The sequence below is a fragment of the Aythya marila genome (assembly GCF_965140915.1).
Source record: "Aythya marila genome assembly, chromosome: 6".
In the NCBI taxonomy this organism is placed as follows: Eukaryota; Metazoa; Chordata; class Aves; order Anseriformes; family Anatidae; genus Aythya; species Aythya marila.
In genome coordinates, this window is record NC_139047.1 from 6,783,931 (window position 1) to 6,805,634 (window position 21,704).

The 21,704-nt window shown below is 42.8% G+C and overlaps 1 protein-coding gene across 7 annotated transcripts in view; it reads right to left on the bottom strand.

Moving 5' to 3' along the window:
• Positions 1-1,829: 1,829 nt before the first annotated feature.
• Positions 1,830-21,704, bottom strand: part of KANSL1L (KAT8 regulatory NSL complex subunit 1 like) — a 62,464-nt gene continuing 42,589 nt past the window's right edge. For 4 of the 7 annotated variants that reach the window (XR_014317766.1, XR_014317767.1, XR_014317768.1 and 1 more), the window contains 10 exons: positions 20,736-20,898; positions 16,568-16,678; positions 16,027-16,086; positions 13,507-13,631; positions 12,048-12,172; positions 11,106-11,160; positions 5,499-5,611; positions 4,045-4,225; positions 3,115-3,417; positions 1,830-3,019 (listed from right to left, as the gene is read on the bottom strand). Coding sequence is in view for 1 of the 7 variants with exons in the window: in XM_082763416.1 (XP_082619542.1) it covers positions 3,169-3,417; positions 4,045-4,225; positions 5,499-5,611; positions 11,106-11,160; positions 12,048-12,172; positions 13,507-13,631; positions 16,027-16,086; positions 16,568-16,678; positions 20,736-20,898 (1,182 nt within the window). In the remaining 6 variants the exon portion in view is untranslated. Of the gene's footprint in view, positions 3,418-4,044; positions 4,226-5,498; positions 5,612-11,105; positions 11,161-12,047; positions 12,173-13,506; positions 13,632-16,026; positions 16,087-16,567; positions 16,679-20,735; positions 20,899-21,704 lie in introns of all 7 variants that reach the window. The other 3 variants (XR_014317770.1, XR_014317769.1, XM_082763416.1) reach the window with 3 other exon arrangements.

A 21,704-nucleotide genomic window follows, 5' to 3' on the forward strand; every position in this document is an offset into this window, starting at 1 on the left:
CTGACAGCTGTTCTTACAGCTTAACAGCCAAAAGACAAACAGCTTCTTTTTTTTTTTTTTTTCCCCTGTTGTTTAACTTTTCAAAAAGAAAACAAGCAGGGGGTTCCTGCTCATTTCATGGCCTCAAGCGTGACTCTGGCTCTGAGCTCTCAGCCCACTCCCACCACCGGTGCCATCCTCAAGACACCAGGATTCACGCAAAACCTGACCCAAGGTGGGAGTCCAGCTCTGCAGGAGAAAAGGGCCGCAGGCAGGGAAATAGAGCACTAGTGCCAACTGCAGCTGCATGCAGCACACAGGAAAGGCAGGGGGTGGGCTTGTGACCAAGTTCTCTAACCTTGTTACAGCAGTGAGAGGAGGCTGATGAGGCAGCGCACGTGCACCCTGTCTGCTCCAAGCTGCCCCTGCCAGAGGCAGGCAGGCAACAACTGCAGCCACAGGCCTTTGCCCACCATGCTCGTGTGTGCTTCTCACCTGATGGCACAAGCTGCACACCAGCAAGGCTCTGGGAGCAGCCCCAGGGTGGAGGCAGCAGGAGGAAGCAGTGCCCGGGTGTGGTTCTCCAGCCTCGCAGTCGCTCGGGCAGCTCTGTGCAGGCTGCTGTTGCAGGTCCAGCCAGCTGAGAGGCAGACATTAACAGAGAAGAGAGCTGACAGGGCTGGGGCGGGGTATAGCCCAACAGACATTGTTAGAGTTTCAACAAGCTGGTTTTTTTTCCTAGCATTCTGGCTTTCTTTGCCTAGCCTTTTTATTGCTGCATTGCCACGCACTAGCTGTTTCCCACAATGGCTGAGCAAAAGCATCTAAAGAGAGGACAAAGAAAGCGTGCTTACCCTCGCTCTCATCAGCAACCGCCTGTGCAGCCTCTGCAGCTGGCACGGTAACAAACAGCTGCTTTGGAGCAGCACACTGGGGACCGACCCAAAAGCCACACCATGGTTCAACAGGAGCCCACAGCTGGGAACTGAACAGCCATACAGGAGCAGCTTCACAGTTCCTGAGACCAACCAAATTTGGTTCATGTCTCCTTGCTTGCATTTTAACATTCTCTTCACCCCGCCCCCACCCCCAAATGAATTTAGACCCCCCCCCCTGCTTTGCCTCCTTCCCATACAACACTGGAATGCGTTTCCGCTTCCTGACAGCGTCTTGGGCCACGTCAGGCAGCTCGCTGGCTGCCGTACTGCGCCTGTCCCACCCCACATCGCAGGAACTCGCGCTGCCCCAGGGATCAGCCAGCAGGAAGCCCTGACCTTACAGCAAGCTGGGTGAGAGCTGGTCGGGTCAGCCTTCTGCGTGAAGGGCGACACATCTGGAGGCGTTGGAGGCATTGCAATTCACAAAGCTTCTCCCAGCAGCAGCAGCCGCACACGCAGGACGAGAGGTGGAACAGCTCACCTCTGAATTTAGGGGCTGGAGGGAACCTGAAGTCTCCCAAGCACCAGTGCAACGCGAGTACGACAGCAAAGCTCAGTGCCACTGCCACGCCACTGCGTCTGCAAAGCCACGCTTGGGCCGAGCAGGTCTCTGTGCCAAGAGAAAGCACGAAAGCCAGCACTGCACTTCTAAAAGGCCATCCAATTCAGACCATATACAACACACATATATGGGTCTATATATATAGAAATAACTTTTAATTAAAAAAACAACCTTGCATCAAAGATTATTGTATCAGACAATGAGGCAAGATTCAAGTTTAAGACAAACCAGTGTTAAAAAAGTGTTTAAAAAAATAATCATAATGTGCAATAAACTACAATGTAGCAATAGGTTGTAGTGTTGAAACTTTACTGAACTGTTTTCAGATGTCCAGTGTGTATTTCCTGTCATTTTGACAAAAAAAAAAAAAAAAAAAAAAAAAAAAAATTGACACTAAAACTGGGTCATCTGTCCAGTGCCATTCAGTTCTAGATAGTACACATGGAAGGAAATCTTGCACAAAAACAGAGACTCCTATAAAATTGCCTTCAACTGTCCTACACAGAAAAACTTCCTGTTGGTGAATTATACCTACATTCAATGTTTAATCTTTGTTAATACCTCTTCAGATTGCAGATACATTCCAAACTATGCTATTTAGATGCAAGTTTCAGCAACTTGCTTTTGTTTCCTCACCTTGAACTTGCTGGGAAATTAAAAATCTATCTGGAATCACAATGGAGAGCTTTGGGGCTTTTTTCTTTATTGGTCTTCTAGACATCAATCATCTTTTCAGCTAGTCACCAAATGTTGGCATACTTATGAGACTCTTGCAAGGCACTGTACAGAAATTTGAACTAAACTTCATCTTTAACATATTAAAGCAAAATATTATGAGCCTCATTTGCTACTGAAGGCCTAAGGAAGTAAGGTGACCCAAAACGCAACATCCAGGGAGCTGCATCAGGGATTTGATGCGCCTCCTCTTCCCTTCCCTTTCTCTAAACCCACACAACAAACAGGAACCCTACTCTGAGTAGCAGATACACGGACTATTGAAATGCAGTGGTCTATGTCTATCTTACTGCTCGAGGACGTCTATATGGAACATGCCCTGGCACTACTGAGAGCTGAGTACAGGTTTTAAGCTAGATGCAAGGCTTCGACAACGTCTGCTTTCAGACTGCTGGTTCTCACCTGCCCTTCTCTCACGCGTGGGTTGCACGCATGCCTTTAAAGAGAGGTGGATTTTCTGCCACACATTCATGCCACACAGGAAAATAATCTGTGGTTATCGCTTTCTCACCACTGTATTTTCAAGTAGTTTTTCTGTGTTCAGTTGAAGTTGTTGGTTTAAGGTAGACAGCATATCCTGCTGCACCAGAATCCACTAGAACCAGAAACACATTTGAAAACAAACAAAACAAAAGAGGATGATTATTAACGAATGTGGCAATATGACAACAGAAAGCAGTGAATGGTGCCAGCAATTTATGTGCGCCCACTCCCGACACTGGGAATATTAGACTTCCAGCTTGAAATAATTACTTTCTCTTGGGGTTCAGGAAGAAGAAAGTGTTGTCTTTGGGATTTATCCTGCCTGTTACAAAGCAAGAAAGAAAATATATTATATGCAGCTAATGTACAGGTTTTGAATTGTGCTGTCATATGCTGTGTGAACAAGAGAGATTTTACCTTACACTTTTCTCCACCTTAATTGGCTTTCTTAATGAACCACATTATTCCCTGTCACCTTTGTTTTCTCGTATTGTTGATTCCCAGGCAAACATTTTCGCAGTCTTCTGACTCTTCTGTGGATTGTTTTCTTGGTGGATGGCCATTGTCTGCCAAACCAATGGGCGTACATGAAGTACAGAGCGAGTCGCTGGGGAAAGCTGCACTTGACATTTCAGTCTGATTCGTTACTTGATCTTGGCACAGTAAAGCTTCTACCTCTTCATCTTTTAGAGGAAAAACTCGAAGTTCCCACAGCCCCGACTGAAAGGAATCAGAAGGGTAGGAGCGAGGGTGGAAAAAGAGAAAAGAGGGGAAAAAAAGAGATTTCAGTTGAGTCTGATTAGCTGTGTGCAGAATGCTCTGCTATCAAGTAACAAATGAGTGTCATTCTTCACAATGTTTGCAGGGCTCTTCAGATAAAGAATACCACACTGCTGGGCACCAGCTGTCAGTGTGCACCGGCTTCATGTGGGTTTGAACCCGTAACAGAGCTGCAACTGTGCAGGCACAGCGCAGGACGGGGGAAGGCTCCTTTCCATACTGCCAGGCAAGCAGGTTTTCTGGCCGCCAAAACAATCAGATCAGGTCTGTCTGGAACCCTTGGCCAGCATACCCGAGGGAAGATTCCACATCCCTGAACCCAGGCCTGCCACACTCGCCTCTAAAACATGTACCGCGTTCACTGAGCGGTGAGCCTGTTGACAAATGTTAGGTTTCATTCATAAAAAACACGTCTACATCTAAACAGAAGGGCTACATTCAGCACACATAAACTAGGGGCATTCTGAGCAAGGAAGGACGTGGGTATGTTCAAGTTCCCCATTTCAGGTTAAGGGCCAGCGGTCACTGAGGCCCTGAGCAGACCCGGAGGGCACCGGGAGCACCCACCTTGGCTTCCTGGCTCTCCCTGCAGAGCTGTGCAATCCCTGAACAAACAGAGCTGTGGGCTTCTGATGTCGGGTCGGGAACAGGTTCAGCAGCGCAGTGCAGCGAGGCACAGGAGCTGCTGTGGTGGTCTTTGTGCACTGCATCTTGGCTGTGTCGTCCATCTGCGTTTTTGCTGTAAGATCTAGTGCAGAACAAGAGAGACAAGAGTCTTAAGACCTACTCCCTGCCCTTTCACATCACCGGGAGTAGTTCAGATTTTCTTTTCAACGTGTTCAGTGTCTCTGCAAGTGCTACCTGTGCTCCGCTTGCTTGAACTGAACAACAACACACGTGGTTCTGAACAACCCTGCTGCTGCAAGCCAGAGCCAAGAGTGTTGTGTGAAGGAGCTACAAGCAGCTGCCATGGGGCTGGAACAGACACACCCCAGCTGCAGAACAGCGAGTGGCATGGCCCACGCGGGAGCACAGCATCACACACAGGTGCCCAAAGCACACTGCCACCCCACCTCTCGTCTGGGCCCCTCTAGCCCATAGGGTAAGGTACCCACAATCTCCAAAGCAAGCAAAATAGTTTGTGTAATAAGAGTAGAAATGTTGACCTCACCTTTATTGTAAATTTAAACTAAAATATTTAAAATACTGGCACGCATTTCAAATGTCATGTAGAAGCTTGACCTTCCTCACGTTAATGGCAGTTTTACTTCTGATTTCAAATTACACTAAGATTTCACCAAAGAGCTCACAGATTTTCAAAATAAAAAGGTACGTATAAAGTCTGTATTTTTCATACGATTTAGTCTTTTTTCAGTATAGGTTCTAAAGTCACTTTATGTTCAAAAGCGCTCAGAATTAATTCCTGAATATATTTTACCTCTAATTTTATTCTGCAGTATAAAAGCTACCTTTGCATATTTATTCATTGCGTCATGATTCAATTTCAGCCAGGAACAGACACAGGCATATATATGATAAACAGCAGGAAAAGTTATCCTAATGTTTATAGGATGTTTTTTGTTGTGGCAGATTCTGAAGCAAATTATGGGAATCGTTTTCCCAGACCAAAATTGGAGATACAGCCGCTATATGACGTTTGGCCTTATATACACTATTTTTTCCAAGACTTACAGGGATTATACTTGATTCAAATGAAAAGGGGTGGCTAAAAGTCATGATAATGGGGAGTGGCACAAACCAACAGAGCCGTGTGTTGTGTATGGCACTACAATCTTAGTGGTGCCAGATCACCAACGTGCCAACTTTCTGTAAGTTCTGCATGCTTCAGAACTGCCTGGCCTTCCCTTTTCAACTGCAAAAACAATTTATGCCTGGTAGTGACTCTAAGGAGATGATAAATAAGCAGCATTATGCTCTGTGGCAGCATTTCTGAACCTGCTGCACCAACCGACCCACCCCTGGTCCCACGGTAACGCTCTTATCAAAGTCAATACACCCGCCTGCTATTCCTTCTGGGCCAGCGGCTCTGCTCCCACAGCGACCACCTTGCTCGCTCTCTTTCTTCATACTTTGCGTGACGTAAGGAAAAGACTTCATCCGAGAGATCTTCTATCTGCAATGAAAGATGAGGGATAGCTGCTGTAATTATCAACATCACTAGAAACAAAGACAGGTGCTGATGGATGTAGTTCCGTGAAGGTTTGTTCACCAAACACAAGCAAACGTGACAATGTGTGCTAGCAGTACAAGGGTACATCAAAATAACGCCGCCAGCTGGCACTCTCACTTAGAGCCACAGTTTATGGGACGCTGTCACCTCCTGTGCATTTCTTTGTGTGTCTGTGGTTGATCTGAAGGCATACAGAAGTTACAGCCCTATGCAGCTAGCACATTTCTCCCTACGGTGGGAAGCAGAGAATTAAAAAGACAAGTATTCATTTGCAAAATCAAGGCAGCATTAAAAGCACAAAACGAAGACAAGCAAAAATCCAGGGAGTTTTTAGAGACTGATTTAGGAGGAGGCTGGGAGGCAGCAGGATTTGCCAGGTGCTCTTTAAGCACAGAGAGGCAGGTCTGAAATCACAGGGGCTTGCAATAGCTCCACATGGAGAGGCATGCAGCAAACCTGAGGTGCCGCATTCCTGCTATGAAACCAAGCAGAAAATGGTGTCTGCTGTGAAGAGAGCATTTCTTAGCTGCATGAGCCCAGCACAACCTAACACAGACCTAATATAAATGTACTTTAACTGCTCGTAGAGTCAAACGAGCCAGCTTTTTATGCAGAGCTCCTCAGATGCAGCGCTTACATCTGACCTTCACTTAGGAAGAGCCATCTTCACTTTTCCATTGTCTAAGTCTGCTGTGTGTATGCAGCTAGGCGAGGAGCACAGTGCTGCCCTTCCCTCTCACTCCCCAGACTGCAGGGTGGACCACTCCTGCACAGCTCAGCATTACTTCAAAGTGCTCCAAACTATTCAGCCTCAAAGTTCATCTAAAAAACTGTGGTTGGCAAGAGCACAGGAGTGCAGAAGCCATGGATTTTTATGCCAGCCACTCCCACCTTAAAAGCAGAGAAATTCTAAGAAAGAAAATTCCTGGTTGTAGGAGCTGTGAAGCTGCACTGCCAGATCAGTCCTGGACAAGAACTATACCAAGAACTGGGAGGTTACAGAAACTTAAATTGATTTTCCATGAAACAAAGTTCTCGTGGCTGCTACACAAGCAACATGATTCATCTTCTGATTTAGTCTGATAAAACAGAGAACTAAAAGCAGCGTCCTAGCTGCACCACCAGAGAGACGGTTATGTTGCCAGCAGGATTCACTCTGCAGCAGGCAGCTCTTGGCCCTGAGGTTTCTGCAGGAGCCGTTCTCTCCAGGAGGCCTTGCAGCACCAAGCAGTGCATGGCCATTATGGGTACGAATGCAAAATACAACGCGCTGCTGCTGCTGCAAACATACCTGACAGCGGCGTTCCTCAGCCTGCCAGAGCACACACCTCCATCCTAGGCTGCTGGCCACGAGCCGTAGCCCCACAACCAAATTTAGCAGGGTCAGTGAAAAGGATCTCAAAGACTTCTGTGTGATCTGAACCAGCCACTGGACCCGTTTGCCAGAACTGGTGCTGCCTAATTTCTGCTCAGCCCAGCACCCCAGAGGAATCCTCAGACAAACAGGCCTGCTTTGTTTGCTCAGCTCAAGATTTCTTTTTAAAGACTCCTCCTGGCTTTTATTTATGTTCAACACAAACTTCTTTGTTAGCTGTTTGTTTCCCTTCACGTAACTCAACCGAATGGGTCTCCTCCTCTCTGGAATTCACCAGCTCTTGTCACCTGGATGGCATGGGTCTGGGGCTGCATCTCAGTTCACATTCTGCCTTTCCAAGGTCAGTGTGAAGGCGACAACTTTATGGACTACAAAAGTGTTATTCCCTCAGGGAAAATGCAGGATTTTTCTGTGTGATCAATTTCCTTTGAAGTGCAAACAAAAGATAATTTTCAAAGAAAAACTTAGACTTTGAAATTACTTTTCTTAGCAAATTGCCAAAACTTTTCATGCTGGGAAGAAACTTTATTTTTAACGAGCTTCCTTTCAAAACCCAAGCCCACATTCCTCTACAAGTTCTGAAAAATATTAGAAGTAAGCCTTACTGTACCTTTTCCATAGCCAATAGCAGAGATTTAACTACTTATTTGAGTTTTACCCTATTCCACTGAAGACCAACCATTAATACAGTTTCTTACTTTAAAATTGTTCTTTGTTCTACAGAAAAAATCACATTACCTCAGAGTAAAAAAACTCTGGTTGGTTCAGTGCAGCCTCTGCCCTTCCTCACCTTTCTAAGATTTTATATTTCCCTCAAACAACTTTACATTAATTTATAATTACTATAACTAAAGAAAAGTATTTTTTTCCACCAAAGGTAGCTTGAAAAAGGCCAAAAAGCTGTCATTGCTTGCCAGCAGGGTCTAGCAGTGACGCTGAGAGAAAAGACTATTAGGAAGGTGTGTTTGCGAGGCATGTCTAATGGTTTCATTCAAAGAAAGACTTAGAGCAAACTAAGATTTGAATCCCTCCCATCTCATCTAGTTAAGCTACGAGCCACTATGCATTAATGTTGAATAGTCAGGAATAATACCAGGAATAAACAGGCAGGGATATTTCTGAAAGGTTCTCAAAACAACAGTCAGTGCTTCAGTCGTCAGCTCCATGGGAAATGCTGAGTCATACGCCATAAAAACACTTATGCAAAACTAATTACACAAAGAATTATTCTGAAGTATTTGCAATTGCTAAAACAACTGCAAAATAAACTTTAACTCTACTTTATATCCATGCCTTGCCAGAAACTTTAACCTGGACAAAACAAACTGCAAACAAAACAGGAAAGCCCATGCCGCACCCTCCCCTGCACTAAAGCAACAACAGACTGCAAATTTACACATGCAAACCAGGAAATACAAACGCTGTAATGTCCCAAAACTAAGTATTTTTAGAGCGAGCAGTGGAGCAGACACAGATAGTTGATTAACTTTTAGATTGTCCAACTTTTATGTGTTTGTCCTTGTAAGGCAAAATTTCCAGAAACAAAACTGTGGCACCCCATAAAAAGTTTTTTGGGCTCTAATAAAGTAGCATGAATGGGCCCGATTTTCAGAAAGTGCTGAGTTCCCATCCTTGGAAGTGCAGCTCCTGTAGAACCCGACAAATCTGGGACACCACATTTGTTTGTGACTTGTGGGAACTCTGGTGTGAGCCCATTGCATGAAGCGAGAGAAATCCCTAAGTGCTGGACAACGCAAGGACAACTTGAGGAGTTTTAAATTTGGCCACACAGAAGTATTACACAGTACCACCACAGACTGCTATGCAGTGGAAAGCAAAGAAAAAGCTTTTGTATGAAAGCAGACGGTACATTTTGCCTGCTCTTTTCTCCTTTCCAAATGATCTGCTAGATGAAGTTTGCCTTGATTTCAGTGCATGGAACAATTTCAAGTGGCAGAATGTGAGTGAAGGAAAGAAAAGGTAACACTCCTGTTTTCTGATGTTTTTTCCTCAAGCTTACACAGTAACAAATTAACTCAGCCTAAAACCTGAAGCAAGGCAGTGAAAGAATTAAGATCAAACAGCCACCTTTTCTCAGTCCTCAGAAGAACATCCAAACCAATTAATATGATCTGAAAAGAAAGGGAGAAAATTGGCAAAGGATGATTTAGATGAGTAAGATCTTTAGCATATTTCTCATCTGACATCCCTCCTCTCTTGTTATACCCAGCAGCTGACAGACAATATTGAAGCAGTGGACCACAGCAGGAGGCTAGGCTGCTTTATTGTACTCAAGTATTTCCTGGCCAAACGATGAATCATACACGAACTAGTAAAGCCAGATACAAATGGACTGGGAGGGCTGTTAAACAAGCAGTAAGTGCACAAACTTCACAGACTCCTTGAAGTCCATTCAGCAAAAATGAGCTAAAAGTATGCAAGATAAGTAGTCTGTATGGGATCTGGGGTCTAGAACAGAAATCCAACGAGTGCTCCAAACAAGTCCCTTGAAGCCCTGAAGAAAGGCAAATCACTGTTGAAGTTCTTTTTCTACCCCCGCCCTTCGATACCAGGACGAGGCGAGCACAATGAATAGCAGGCTCTCATGGGGCACTGTGCCCTTGCTGCCTTATTAGTAATTCTCCACGTAGTTTAATTAAATATCCTCGCAGGAGAGTTCTCCTGTGTATTATAGTTTGACCTTCTCACTCCTAAAGAAGATCAGGCAGGTTTCCTGCCAGCAGACAGTACCAAGCTAACAGGCAGTGGTGGAGGTGACAAAATCTGACCACCACCAAGAATTTCACAAGTGCACGAAAAAGGCAGGGTCAGAGGAAGTTGTTCCCTTGCTTCAGAGCCAGGAGTACCATGTGAAATGACTGCAACCATGCCAGGTAGGCAGGTGAGGCTGTGATGCTCTCTGAAAGCATCAATTTCCAGGTAGGAGGAAGCTAACAGGCCTCGTAAATCTCTCCTGAAGAAGCCTGGCCTTTGTGGAGAGTGTATTTTCTACCCCAAGGGAGTGGCACAGTAATTTCACTTGCCTAGGGTGCTTAGCATACCCTGCTGTACTGCTACAGATAGGCAGTCTTTGTCTACCACTAAGGTCTCTAATCCTGGCTGTAGGGATGTAAAACAAGCTCTAGAATGGATGTTGTGGATGAAGGTAAAACACAAGTTTTACCTGCAGCTACAACAGCTGGTAGGGGCCTACAGCAGGGACTGGAGGGAGGCTACAGATGTCCAGAGGACAGCAAAACTGGCAGATTCCTCCTCTGGCTCTGGAAAAGGAGACACAATAAGACAGGAAGAGTGGAAAGCCAGCCCAGAGACCAGACACACTGCTGTGTTCACACTGGGGTTAGGAAACACCTCAAAACCACCATTGGGGGATAAAGAAATCTCCCTGCCCCAAAGTCCATGGGCGTACTCTGAAAGAAAAAGGTGGATTCTTACATCTGGAGGAAGCAAGAGTAGCACACGGTGTGCACACCTAACGAAAAAGGTGAGTGGGAAATGCTGATGGTTGCGTTGTTCCTGACAAAGCAGAAAAGCTTGCTTCCAACAGGAGGGTTGCAGGAACACCAAGAAGAAAACTTAGGAAACCCGCAAGCAAAATGCCAAATTACCTCCTCAAGAGCAAGAGGCCATGGGAACTGGCCATGAAAGAAAAGGACGAGAGAGAAGGAAAGGCATTACTGCAGAGGTAGCCCCAAAGAGAGAGTCACACCCAGAGAGACCCAGCATCAGAGTGCCCAGGAGCACGGGGGAGCTCAGGCCTCAGAGGGATCCTCCAGGAGCTCTGACTGTGCTGACAACAAGGGGCAGAACAAGCGAACAGCAAGTCTTAATGTAGTGGATGGCAGAAATGTGAATTATCTCCAGGGTCAAGTAAGTTGGGGTAGGACACATTGCCACAGCCCAATACCTAATAGTTTATTTTTGAAATGTGAAACTTACCAGGATTTGCATGAAGTCAGTGACTTTGAAAAACTGATACTGATTATCCCAACTATGTATCTAATTTAACTAAACTGTTGGTTTAATTAAAATACAGCCTACCTCTTCATCATCTGTAGGAGATCTTTCCAAAGGTTGAAATTCAACAACTCTCCAACTAGAAATGAAACAAGAAAAGTCAAATTAGTTTACCTACACGCTGCTTCATTGTTTCAGCTGTAAAGACTCTGATAAAATAATTTCAAATTTCAGGTGCCAATAGCAGATGCTCACAATGTAATTCTCCTTTCTTAACCCAACGTTTAACCTTTCCTTTCCCCAACAAACTTTTTAAGTTACTCAGAGTGTTTTATCTTTAGAGACAATATAAAAACAAATACAAATTAGAGATTGAAATATAGAACAGCTACAGTATTGCAGGCAACTTGCAGTACTTAAAAGACACTGAATTATAGCACAGGAGATCAATTACTCTGCTCTAGCAATCTAAAGATGTTCTTTTATTGATGTATTTATTTATTACATCTCTAGAATTGTGGTTTATAAATAATGTGTTTACACTATATGGAAAAAGTTCAGCTTAATCCATAGTATCAAAATGGAAATTTTTTTAAAAATAATATGCTAAAACAATTCTGTTTAATTTGCTGTTAGCTACTTTTTAGTGAACCGTAACACAAAAGACGGCTATCTCCAAATAACTAAGAGCATGTCAGCCCAACAGCACTTTTAAGCCCATGAGTATCACTACAATTAAGATGATAAAAAAAAACTTCTATTTTTAGCCAGTCTGTGCATCTGCCACCACTCTGCGCCTATCATGTTATTTCCCTTGTGCTATCAGCTGTCCAGTCTTCCCACCACTCATCTTTCATCCACTCCTATACACAAACTGATGTGCACAGTAAAAAACAAAACCAAAACCAAACAAAACCCCACAAGCACATGAAAAGATCATCTTAGTATTACAACATCTAACTAGATGTTAATATCTTTAATAGTATTCTCGTGTTCATTTTGCAAGTAAGGAGATCATGAACAAACCTCGGAGTAATGATTTCTTTGTACTGTAGTTTCTCCAGCTTTGATGGTGCCACCAGCGACATGGGAATAACAATGTTGTCTATGTCATAGGAGCTCTCACTTCTCAACCTCCTCCTTGAGTTATGCTGTGTAACAGAATCAATAAAAGAGGAGATTTATCAGCTTATATGACAGGAAATCCATGTTAGTTGAGATATTCTGTAACAGATTTTCTAGAGCCCAAATTATTATTTTTTTTTTTTTAAGTAATTTCAACAGATCTTAAAACTATCTCACCTCTAAGATTAACTCCTTGCTTGCACAGCTCTTACTGATATCAAAGGATGCTTCTCTAACTTCACATACAGTTAATTTTGAATACTTAAGAGAACTTTAATGCTGTGTTCTTCTTAACATTCAGCCTATAAGGAAGACCTTCTGTAACCTATCTACTGACACATAACCCAAGTGGTTTTTCAGCATGACACAATTAATTCCAAGAGAATGAATCTACATTTAGCAGTGAAGAACAACCTACATGGAAATATTTTTCTAGAAGACACGCAAAAGACAAAAAGTGAACGATCATACTAGATTCCCAGTGTTCTCTGCTCAATAGTTCGTGGAACTTACAAGTGTCAAAAACTGAATTTTCTAGATTACAGGAGAAAGCTTAGTTTTAAATTGTATACTCCATATTGCTAGATCTCAGTTTTCAGCTGATAGTTAATGGAAGCAGTCTGTTCTAAAATGCTCATTTAGACATTCTTTAAAGCTGGCCTCAAGAATGTGAGTGAGTATTATCAAAACTGCTTGGAGGTTGCAGATCTTAATTCAGTTCTCCAGTCGTCATCTCCAGATTAAAACGATGACTTACTGAGCACCAGTGTAACACCAGGCTTAATAGAACCATGGGCCTGTGATTTGAGTATTATTATGGATTTCTCAATTAATTCCAATAGAATTAAAACAAAGTGTGTTTCTGCAAGGACTTCACTGAATCAGAGCTCTGCTGCTCCTCAGCAAATTTATATACCAGAGACTTTGCCAGTAGTGCTGCACAAGAGGTTTTAAATGCAAAGCTGAGACTTACTAAGTGCTGTGACTATACATGTATTTGCACAGTGATGCCATTTGGCATAGCTGCACCAAGGGCAAGAGCTCTTGTGTAAAACTGGGAGCATATATCACAGTACATTTAATGAAACTTAAGAGGAAAAAAGTAAAATGAAAGGCCCAATGCCACTAAATGAAGCATCTATTTCAGTTCTGTTATCTGTAAAACTCTTCACAACCAATTATCTGGTTTAGGGGCACTACATACTAAATCTGGAATAAATTTCTTGATGTAATTCACTTAATTCACAGTTCTTTACTGTAACTTAACATTAGCTTAGATTTAAAGAGCCTGTATTTGTGGATTATTAATTTGCACAGCTGTTAACATTTCCGTTAAGACAGTGACACACTTTCTGTTTACCTGTGATGAAGTGCTGTGAGAGGGCCTAGACATCGCATTGACGTTGGTCACGGCAGCAAAACTGCTAGGGGATTCTGGTTCTGCATGTTGAAAGGAGAACGTCTCAAACCTAGTGTTACGTTCGCCTGTCACAAAAACAGTAGTAAACAATAGTGCACACTGTCTGTTGCCTGTTAGACTAAGGAGATTTTTCCATACAGTAAGAGTAAAGTCATTTCTAGAAGCCCACAGCTAACCACTTGAGATTTACCAAATACTATAAAAGGCTGTCTAAATAAACACTTGTTACTCATCCTGTTGTTCCACACAACTCATCCCTCTCTTTCTATGAAGGATTTCTTCTGCTGGAACCAGCTTCATACGGGCAAATCCTGCTTCTTTTTACAGAAACTGTCCTAGACTATACACACAGCAAATACAACCAGGCCTAGAGGAATGCTCTGAGTGTCCCCACACAGTGCTTCATATCCCACTGACTTAATGATCCCTAAGTGACAGATTCCTCCTGGTTAAATGATAAAACTGTAAAACAAAACTGGCAGAAAGGGTAACAAAATTAGTTTCTTGATCTCCATGTGTGGTTTCTTTTAGCAGTGGTCCACTGCCCCAGGCAAATCGTAATTCTTGTTTACTCTTACTCAGTCCCAGTGTAAGCAAAGCTGGGAGAGATTCAGAAGTTAACCACCAGTATTCTGCTTTTCTTCTACCTGAATTTCCAGTAGACAATGAGAATTCAAACTTAAAATAGCGGCTAATGTAAAGGGTCGGTGGATTCCACCATCAAAAGAAGAGATGAGACAGATCCTAAATACTGAATTGCACTGGGTCAAGTACGTGAACTCTCATCTCCCCGGCAGCTCTGCAGCTCCCTGGCACACAGCTTTTATTTTTGGCCTTGATCATCAGGCTGACCTTCCCCATGGATAATTTCTCCTAGACAGAGCCCAAATTAGGAATAAATATGTAGTACTACACCCCCAGCACTAATAAGCTAGAACTGCTGCTGCTACTCACAACGATACCACCCTGCAGTTTTCTGGCATTGGGAAATGATCCTTATGATAAAAGATGTTGGTTTTGTTTTTTCCCTTCTGTTAACTCAAATAGCCAAATACTGTTGGCAGAAGCCTAACTGTAAATTCAAAAGGTTTATACCAAGAAGTTTTCTCTCTTACTAGTGCTCCCAAGTAACTCCAGTTGTTCACTTAGGGGAACAGCGTGGTTTCGGAAGCACTGGGCCAGCACCTGCCTTGTGGGGGCTGGCGACTGGTTAGGGCAGCAGGTAGCACGGACAAAAAAGATTGCTGCTGGCGAGAGGGGACAGGGGAAAGCACCTCCCAAGAGGAGACAAGGGGAGAGTGCATGACAAAGGGAAGGGAAGGACAAAAATCAAACAAACAAAAAAACACGAGGAAAACAAACAAACAAAAAAACCCAACCACCCCAGACCCACAAACTCATCTAAATCTGAGAGTTTTTAGTCTGTCCAAACACATCTTTCAGCCTCTCCTGCAACTTCCTAACCAATATGTACGTTGCTTTTCATTGTTGCTGTTTGCTTTTAAATAGATCATAAGTTTTGGTTAAATCATCTGCAGCAATTCCCCTTCTCCCACCTCTATTGCAAGATTACACCAGCAACTTTATCTGGATATGCACTGGAAGTGTATTTTTCCATAATGTTAACTGATGATTTATATATTTTCGTTCTTTCTTAGGGGAAATTTTAGAATAATATAATTAGTCATTTTCCTCAAATACCTTGGGGGGAGTTTCACTAAGCATTTTCTGAAGGTTCACATAAATCAATCTCTAACAGAATCTGTTAAGTTTTACATCCTAATAGCCTGCAGAAGTAAGATGCTATTTATCTCTACAAGGGCATGCTGAATTTTTGTCCCTAAATTACCACATCATTCTATGTGGTTCTACAGAACTTTCAGAGCAGTTTCTATTAATTTACCTACTGCTGAAGTACAGATTCAAGGGCTTAAAATATAAAGATAAGAAGAGTGAAAACACTAATTATAAGCACTGGTAGCCCACAAGTACTCTTAACTGTCTGGAAGGAAGCCAGAACCACAACTGACAGTACACGACAAATGAAACATAGCTGACCAAACTGCCAGGAATAGTAAGTGTTTGGTTGGGTGCATGATTTGACAGATAAATTTGCAATTCATCTGTTTCACTACACTACTATACAAAATTCATGGTGAAAATAACGACACAGCAAAATGCAGTGGGACTTGCTGAGCAACTTCCTTAGAGCATTCCAAAAATAAAATACAGAAGCTTGTCTCCTTTTGTAATAAAAACTGATGAAGAAAGAGATGCTTTAAAGTAGCACATTATTTTCATGGAATCCTAAATTCATTTTTTCACTCCTGTAAGGTTTTGTAATAGTATCCTTTTTGGAGATACTTTAAAATTCATTCTCAAAAGCCCGTGATAAACTCATTTCTACAGTAATAAAATGTTTTAAAAAATAGTACTGTCTTAACACAATTTGTCTCTTACCTACTGCTGTCTCACTTAGGTGTCTTTTCTTTCTTCCCTCCGACAGCTGGTCAGATGTTCCTGACATTGATTAAGATTTATGAATTAGATAAACAGTCACTGCTCCATTGTTTGAGAGAAACATTATGCTGATTGTAGGCTACAACATAAACATGTATCATGTTGTAAACTTATTTTTCATTGCTGCGATTTACAGGCAGTCTCGGTGAACTACTTAATATAGGGAAAAAAAAAAAAGACTTCTGATAGGAATCCAGGTATTAAAGAATACTGCAGTCAGGCACCTGTGTTTGCAGAGACCTTGTGGTCCAAACTCCCTGCATTTGTACTGGTGCCATCCTGCAGCTCTGAAAGGATTGCTTCAGCTTAACAGCAGAGTACCTGACCCTGTGCTTGGCAAAGAAATTCCTCTTCCACCTAAATCCCTAGCCCATTACCTTCTCTGATAACCTACTTTGTGGCAAATTTATACATTAAACATTTTCAGGGCAAACTAATGAAAAACAGTCTTGCAAATATTAAAATGTCTTGCCTTACATACCATTGTCTGGAGATATTTTAAACTCCACTCCCAGAGACGAGGCATCAACAGGTTCTCCTTTGATGTCATCCTTCCTTAATAATGTTTCAAAGTATATGTGAAGAGGAATATCTGAAGGAGAAAAAAAAAAAACACACACACAAAGTGAATGGAGTGTGTATTGAGAAGATGGCAACCTATGACATAATGAATTGTGCATCATCACTGAAGGTCTAGGAGTGGATTTACACAGTGCTACGTAATACAACCTACGAGCAATACTGCTTTGAGTCCTTCAGCTCATACAGAACATCAATGCCATGAGGACTAACCGCTACATGGCTGCAGTATCTTGACACGGTCAAGCTGGACACAATATAGGGAAGCACCCAAGACTGGCAAAAGGAAAATCTGATGACAACAATCAAAAAAAGCCCAACCAGACACTTTAGAGGCGTGAGTTTCGCATACATATGTAAAAAACTTGAGGCGAGGTAATTCTCAGCCAGATAATTATTGCACGTGTGGGATCCTGCACTGCAGGCAAAGATCCGTAGCCTTTTCCATCTGTTCTCCAAGACAAGTACTACACAATATAACGTCCTGTAATTGCAGGGAGGTAAGAACTGAAGGTACCTTTCTTTCTGCTACTGGAAAGTGAGAGCTATGCCAGGGTAACACCACATCCATTTTTAGCTGTGAAGCTACGCAGCCACACGTGCTGACCAAGGCAGTACGCTCAAGTGGTTCCAAGCTCTCTCCACCACTGTGAGCTCTAAGGGCTGACAAGACAACTAAGATCAAAGTAGGACTCAAACCTAAGTGATGCTTCTCAACCAATCTCTGTGTAGGCACTTTGTAGATTAACAGCATTTTTTTTAGTCTTCAAAGGCCAAGTAAGAAAGCGCAGGATTATCTTACTCTGGAATAAACTATGTCTGTACCTGCAGTGACCCCATGACTGGAAACAAGCTCTGGAGGATATGGTGGGAACGGGACCGGGGTCTTCCCCTCTTCACTACCTCCTGCACAAAACCCAGCACAGTGGAGAGCACACAGCGCACTTTCCTCTGTAATCTGAAAAGCCTTCGGTTCAGCCTTCTGTGTACAAGTAATTAACGCTTTTGAAAATTACTACTGCTGGGAGCCTAGAGGTAATTTCAAGGTACATTCCTTCTTTCTCTCCCTGGCAAAGGCTACAGCGGGGAAATGCAATTCATTTCCCGAGGGAGCTCTAACCAAGAATTAGTCTGCAAAACATCTCAAGTGGTAAGGAATTCAGCCACTGTTGTTAGGACAGGAAGGCTTAAGAAAAATTGGTCTCTGCTTGAAAAGCCTTTCCGGAAACAAAATTAAATGAAAGAAATTAAGTAGAAAGAAATATGTCATCGTAAGCAGCACGCTTGACAACTATTACATTCAGAATGAGAAGAGGACTGAGCGCAGGGCCACAGGGTGGGCACTGGAGGATTTTTATTTACATACAACCTTAGCCTTGAGGACTTGCCAGGACAGAAGCTTTCAATATATTTTGCTAACTAAAAAGGACAAATTATTTCAATTTGATACTGATCTAAGCAGGTATTTTGTCACAAGACTAAAGGTGACCTGCAAAAGCTTTTTGGCACATTTTTTATTCTACCTCTGAGTAAAGCATCGATAAGGTCTGAAAGGTTTATTAGTCATGACGTTTATGTAAACAGCAACAACAAAAAAGCTTCTCCTGCTTTTTTTTTTTCCCCCCTGGGGAACCACCTTGATGTTTCAGGGGTTTTTTATTATGCACTCCTGTACCTTAATTAAAAGGGCAGGAGTATTTGTTCCAGATTATCCACAAGCTAGATGCACAAATACCAGACCCAAACATCAGAAACAAACTACAATTTTCCAGGTGTCAAGGTGCAAGTTTGAAAAGGCACTTCTATACTCAAGGTATAATGTAACCACTCATATTTTTGGTAAAGACCTTGGTAATATGGAAATATTTAAGGGCAGGACTTAGATCTGTAACGAGCATTATGCTTCCACATGCAAGTACACTGTGAGCCAGTCCAATTGCACTGTACGATTAAATTGTCTGTAAATTATGATTCTCCTTTGGAAGCAAAAAAAAAAATAAATACAAGAGAGAACAACATCTGAATCTTCAATCTGAATCCCTCCTCACACACTGAAGAATCTAATTCACAGAATTTTGAAATAAGACAAATACCAATAATATTTTCTAACACACAGAGGATATTAAAAAAGAAAAAAGCCTTTTCTTCTACACTGCTGACAAGCTTTCTTTATTCAAAAGAAAAAGATAAAAGATGTGGGCACGCCACAAGTGGTATTTTAAGAGAAGTTGTCCCTCTGGAAGAGGATAACAAAGGAAGCTGCAAATAAAACCTGAAAGTGAATCAGACTACCTGACCAAACTGGAAAATTTCTAGCATGCGCTTCTTCATAATTTGATCATATAAAATAAAATGACAAAAAGACGAGCAGTCCTCGTGAGGAGGAAGAAACGATGGAGTACACGGCACAGTCCTCAAAAGCAAGGACTGCATCTGAGCAGGACATAGTAGCGAAGCGCTCTTCCTGTCTCATCTGTTATTAGCAAGGCTAAGGTTCCTGGAAAAGAGAATAAATATTCCCCAAAAGCAAGATGTCCTTGGTATCAGAATGAAGCTAAAATAACATTTTTCTTCCTCCCTCCTGGCAAAGTGACCAACAGCAGCCACAAGGCAATCAAAAGCCTTTCAGTCTCTTTCATTTTCATGACGACTAGAGCCATCTTTTCTAAGAAAAGAGATTTCCAACATTCTTGTCGAACTTCCTAGTCTCCCTTGAGATTAAGGAAAAAATGAAAGCAAGGGGCATAGCCTTAAACAACTATCCGTGAACAGATGTCTTAAGAAACACTGAAAAAAGCCACCCAAAACATATACACTGTAGTACAGTGAGGCTCGCACAGAAGCGGAAGCAAGGAAACAATCTGATGAGTTAGACAAACTGGCAGCCACCCAAGCAGCAGCGAGTGGGGACAGCTCTCCTCTGTAGGGATTTGGGAACAACTGCCTAGCCCCTGGCTCCTGTCCAGCTGGGCAGCCAGAGACACGGCGTAATTGAGGGAAAGGGTCTGGAAAGAACAAAGATTTAAGAGGTGCTTTGCTTGTCTCTCCTCTCCCCATAGGAGTCCTGCTGACTGGGATGCTTGCTGTGGCACTCCTGAAGTGTTTATTCCCCCTGTCTGCCCCTTGAGGTTATCTCCTCTGGATCCCACACGGGGGATGTAAACCTGCAGGAGCTGAGACCTCCTCAGGGTTCCACATCCACACCCAGCTCTTCTCCACTGGTCAGCGACGCATTCACCGAACCCAACACTTCATTTAATCCCTGACTTCCCAGCAAGCAGGAGGAGGCATAAACTCCGTCATTCTGGGAAGCCAGGGCGTGTGATTAAAGGCTCACACAGTTCCATGGAAGTCCAAGCCTCATGTTCGGGATTATTTTGTGGCAAAGACAACACCCAGAACAGCAGGACTGCTGTACTGGTCAGCAAATACCTCAAGACCATCAGGAAATCTAACAGAATGAATCCTTCCTGCACACTTTGTGTGCAATTTTGAAGCCCCAAGTGCTGCCAAGTTGCACCTGCGCTAGTTTCAGGGCCAAGAAGAGTCAGAACCATCTGCATTACTGTTCAAAAAATGTAAAGAATCAGATGACAGAAACCGGAACTATGGTTTAAACAAGATCGCCAAAAAGGCTATTACAAGAACGATTACAAAAACTAAAATAAAAGCTTTCTGAGCCTAGTGCAAAGGGCCTGAACTGGAAGTGGTTCAAAAAACGAGAGAACCAAGATAGAGGAGTGCATAGGCAAAAGCACCACTGAAGGGACTAGCCCTGACTTATCAGACACACTGTGAAACAAGCCACAGATTACCCCCATATTTTTCCTGTGGCAGTCTTTCTGAATTGCAGCTGTCTTACTGGCACAGGACATCTAGCCGGTGTGCTTTTCGTATGTCAGGATGAAGCTAAGGCTTTCATTTAGTCTAAACTCATGTTCTGCCAGTGTGAAGTTTTCTGTAAGAGAACTAAATTCTAGAAGAAATCGCTCGTAGGAAAAAGTAGTCCACAAGCTCTCCAGCTTTCACAAGCCCAACCCTGTTAGAGTCACGAGGTTTGAGTTACTTACCTGAAGGGAATGATAAGACGGGATGGAAGGAAGAGTCCAGCTCTTGCACATAATCCAGTATTCTCGATTCTGTTCTGTACTCACTGCTGATCAACGTGGAGGCTGGCACCACGCATGGTAACTGAGTTTTGTATGGAAAGGAGGCATCTCTAGATGGTGAAGTCTGCATGGATACACAGAACGGAAGGTTAATTTCTCCTTTACTCACTTCCCTCAAACTGGGACCAGAAGAAGAAAGTGACTCCTTGATGTGTGAATGGGAAAAGTATTCCTACAAACTTAGTTACTCTAAACATGACTAACCCCACTTCTTATGAACTATGGTGCACAATACAAAGAATATAAAAATACCCTTTAATTAGGACCAGGAAACAGTTGTCAGGGTTTCCAGAGCAAAACATAGCTGTTTCCAATCATTATTCCGATATATCCTGTGACCAACCACCACCCCTTACAATGCCATTCCAGCACAATAGGCACGACATGGGTGCACAAACAATAATAACACTGAACTATGCATAGGGCTCTCCTCCGTTTATCCCTTTAGTATGATTCTTAGTGACTACATCTCTAGACAGCTTGTACATTTTAATGCAAGATACAACATTAAATATTTTGTGCACGCAGTGTATTTACACAAAGCAAGAGGGCAAAGCCCTTGTCTTGTTATAACTTAAATGTCAGATAAGCAACAGACACAAAAGAAGATATAGAACAATAAACGCAGGAGAGGGATGCACTAACAATTCATTAATAGGTAGTAAGAGGAGTTACTACTAGGAGGAGAGCTGAGAAAGAGCAATTTAGCTGCTTCTTTGCAAGGCTTGTTAGAGCACAGCGAGTTAAATGATGGGTTGCACAGAACCGGTGGGTGCAAAGTAGCAAGACAGGCAAAAGGCAGGGTGAAAATGGGCAGAAATAAGTAGGAGGTGCAGGCAGTATGCTGAGCTCTCAAAGACAGAAGGAAAG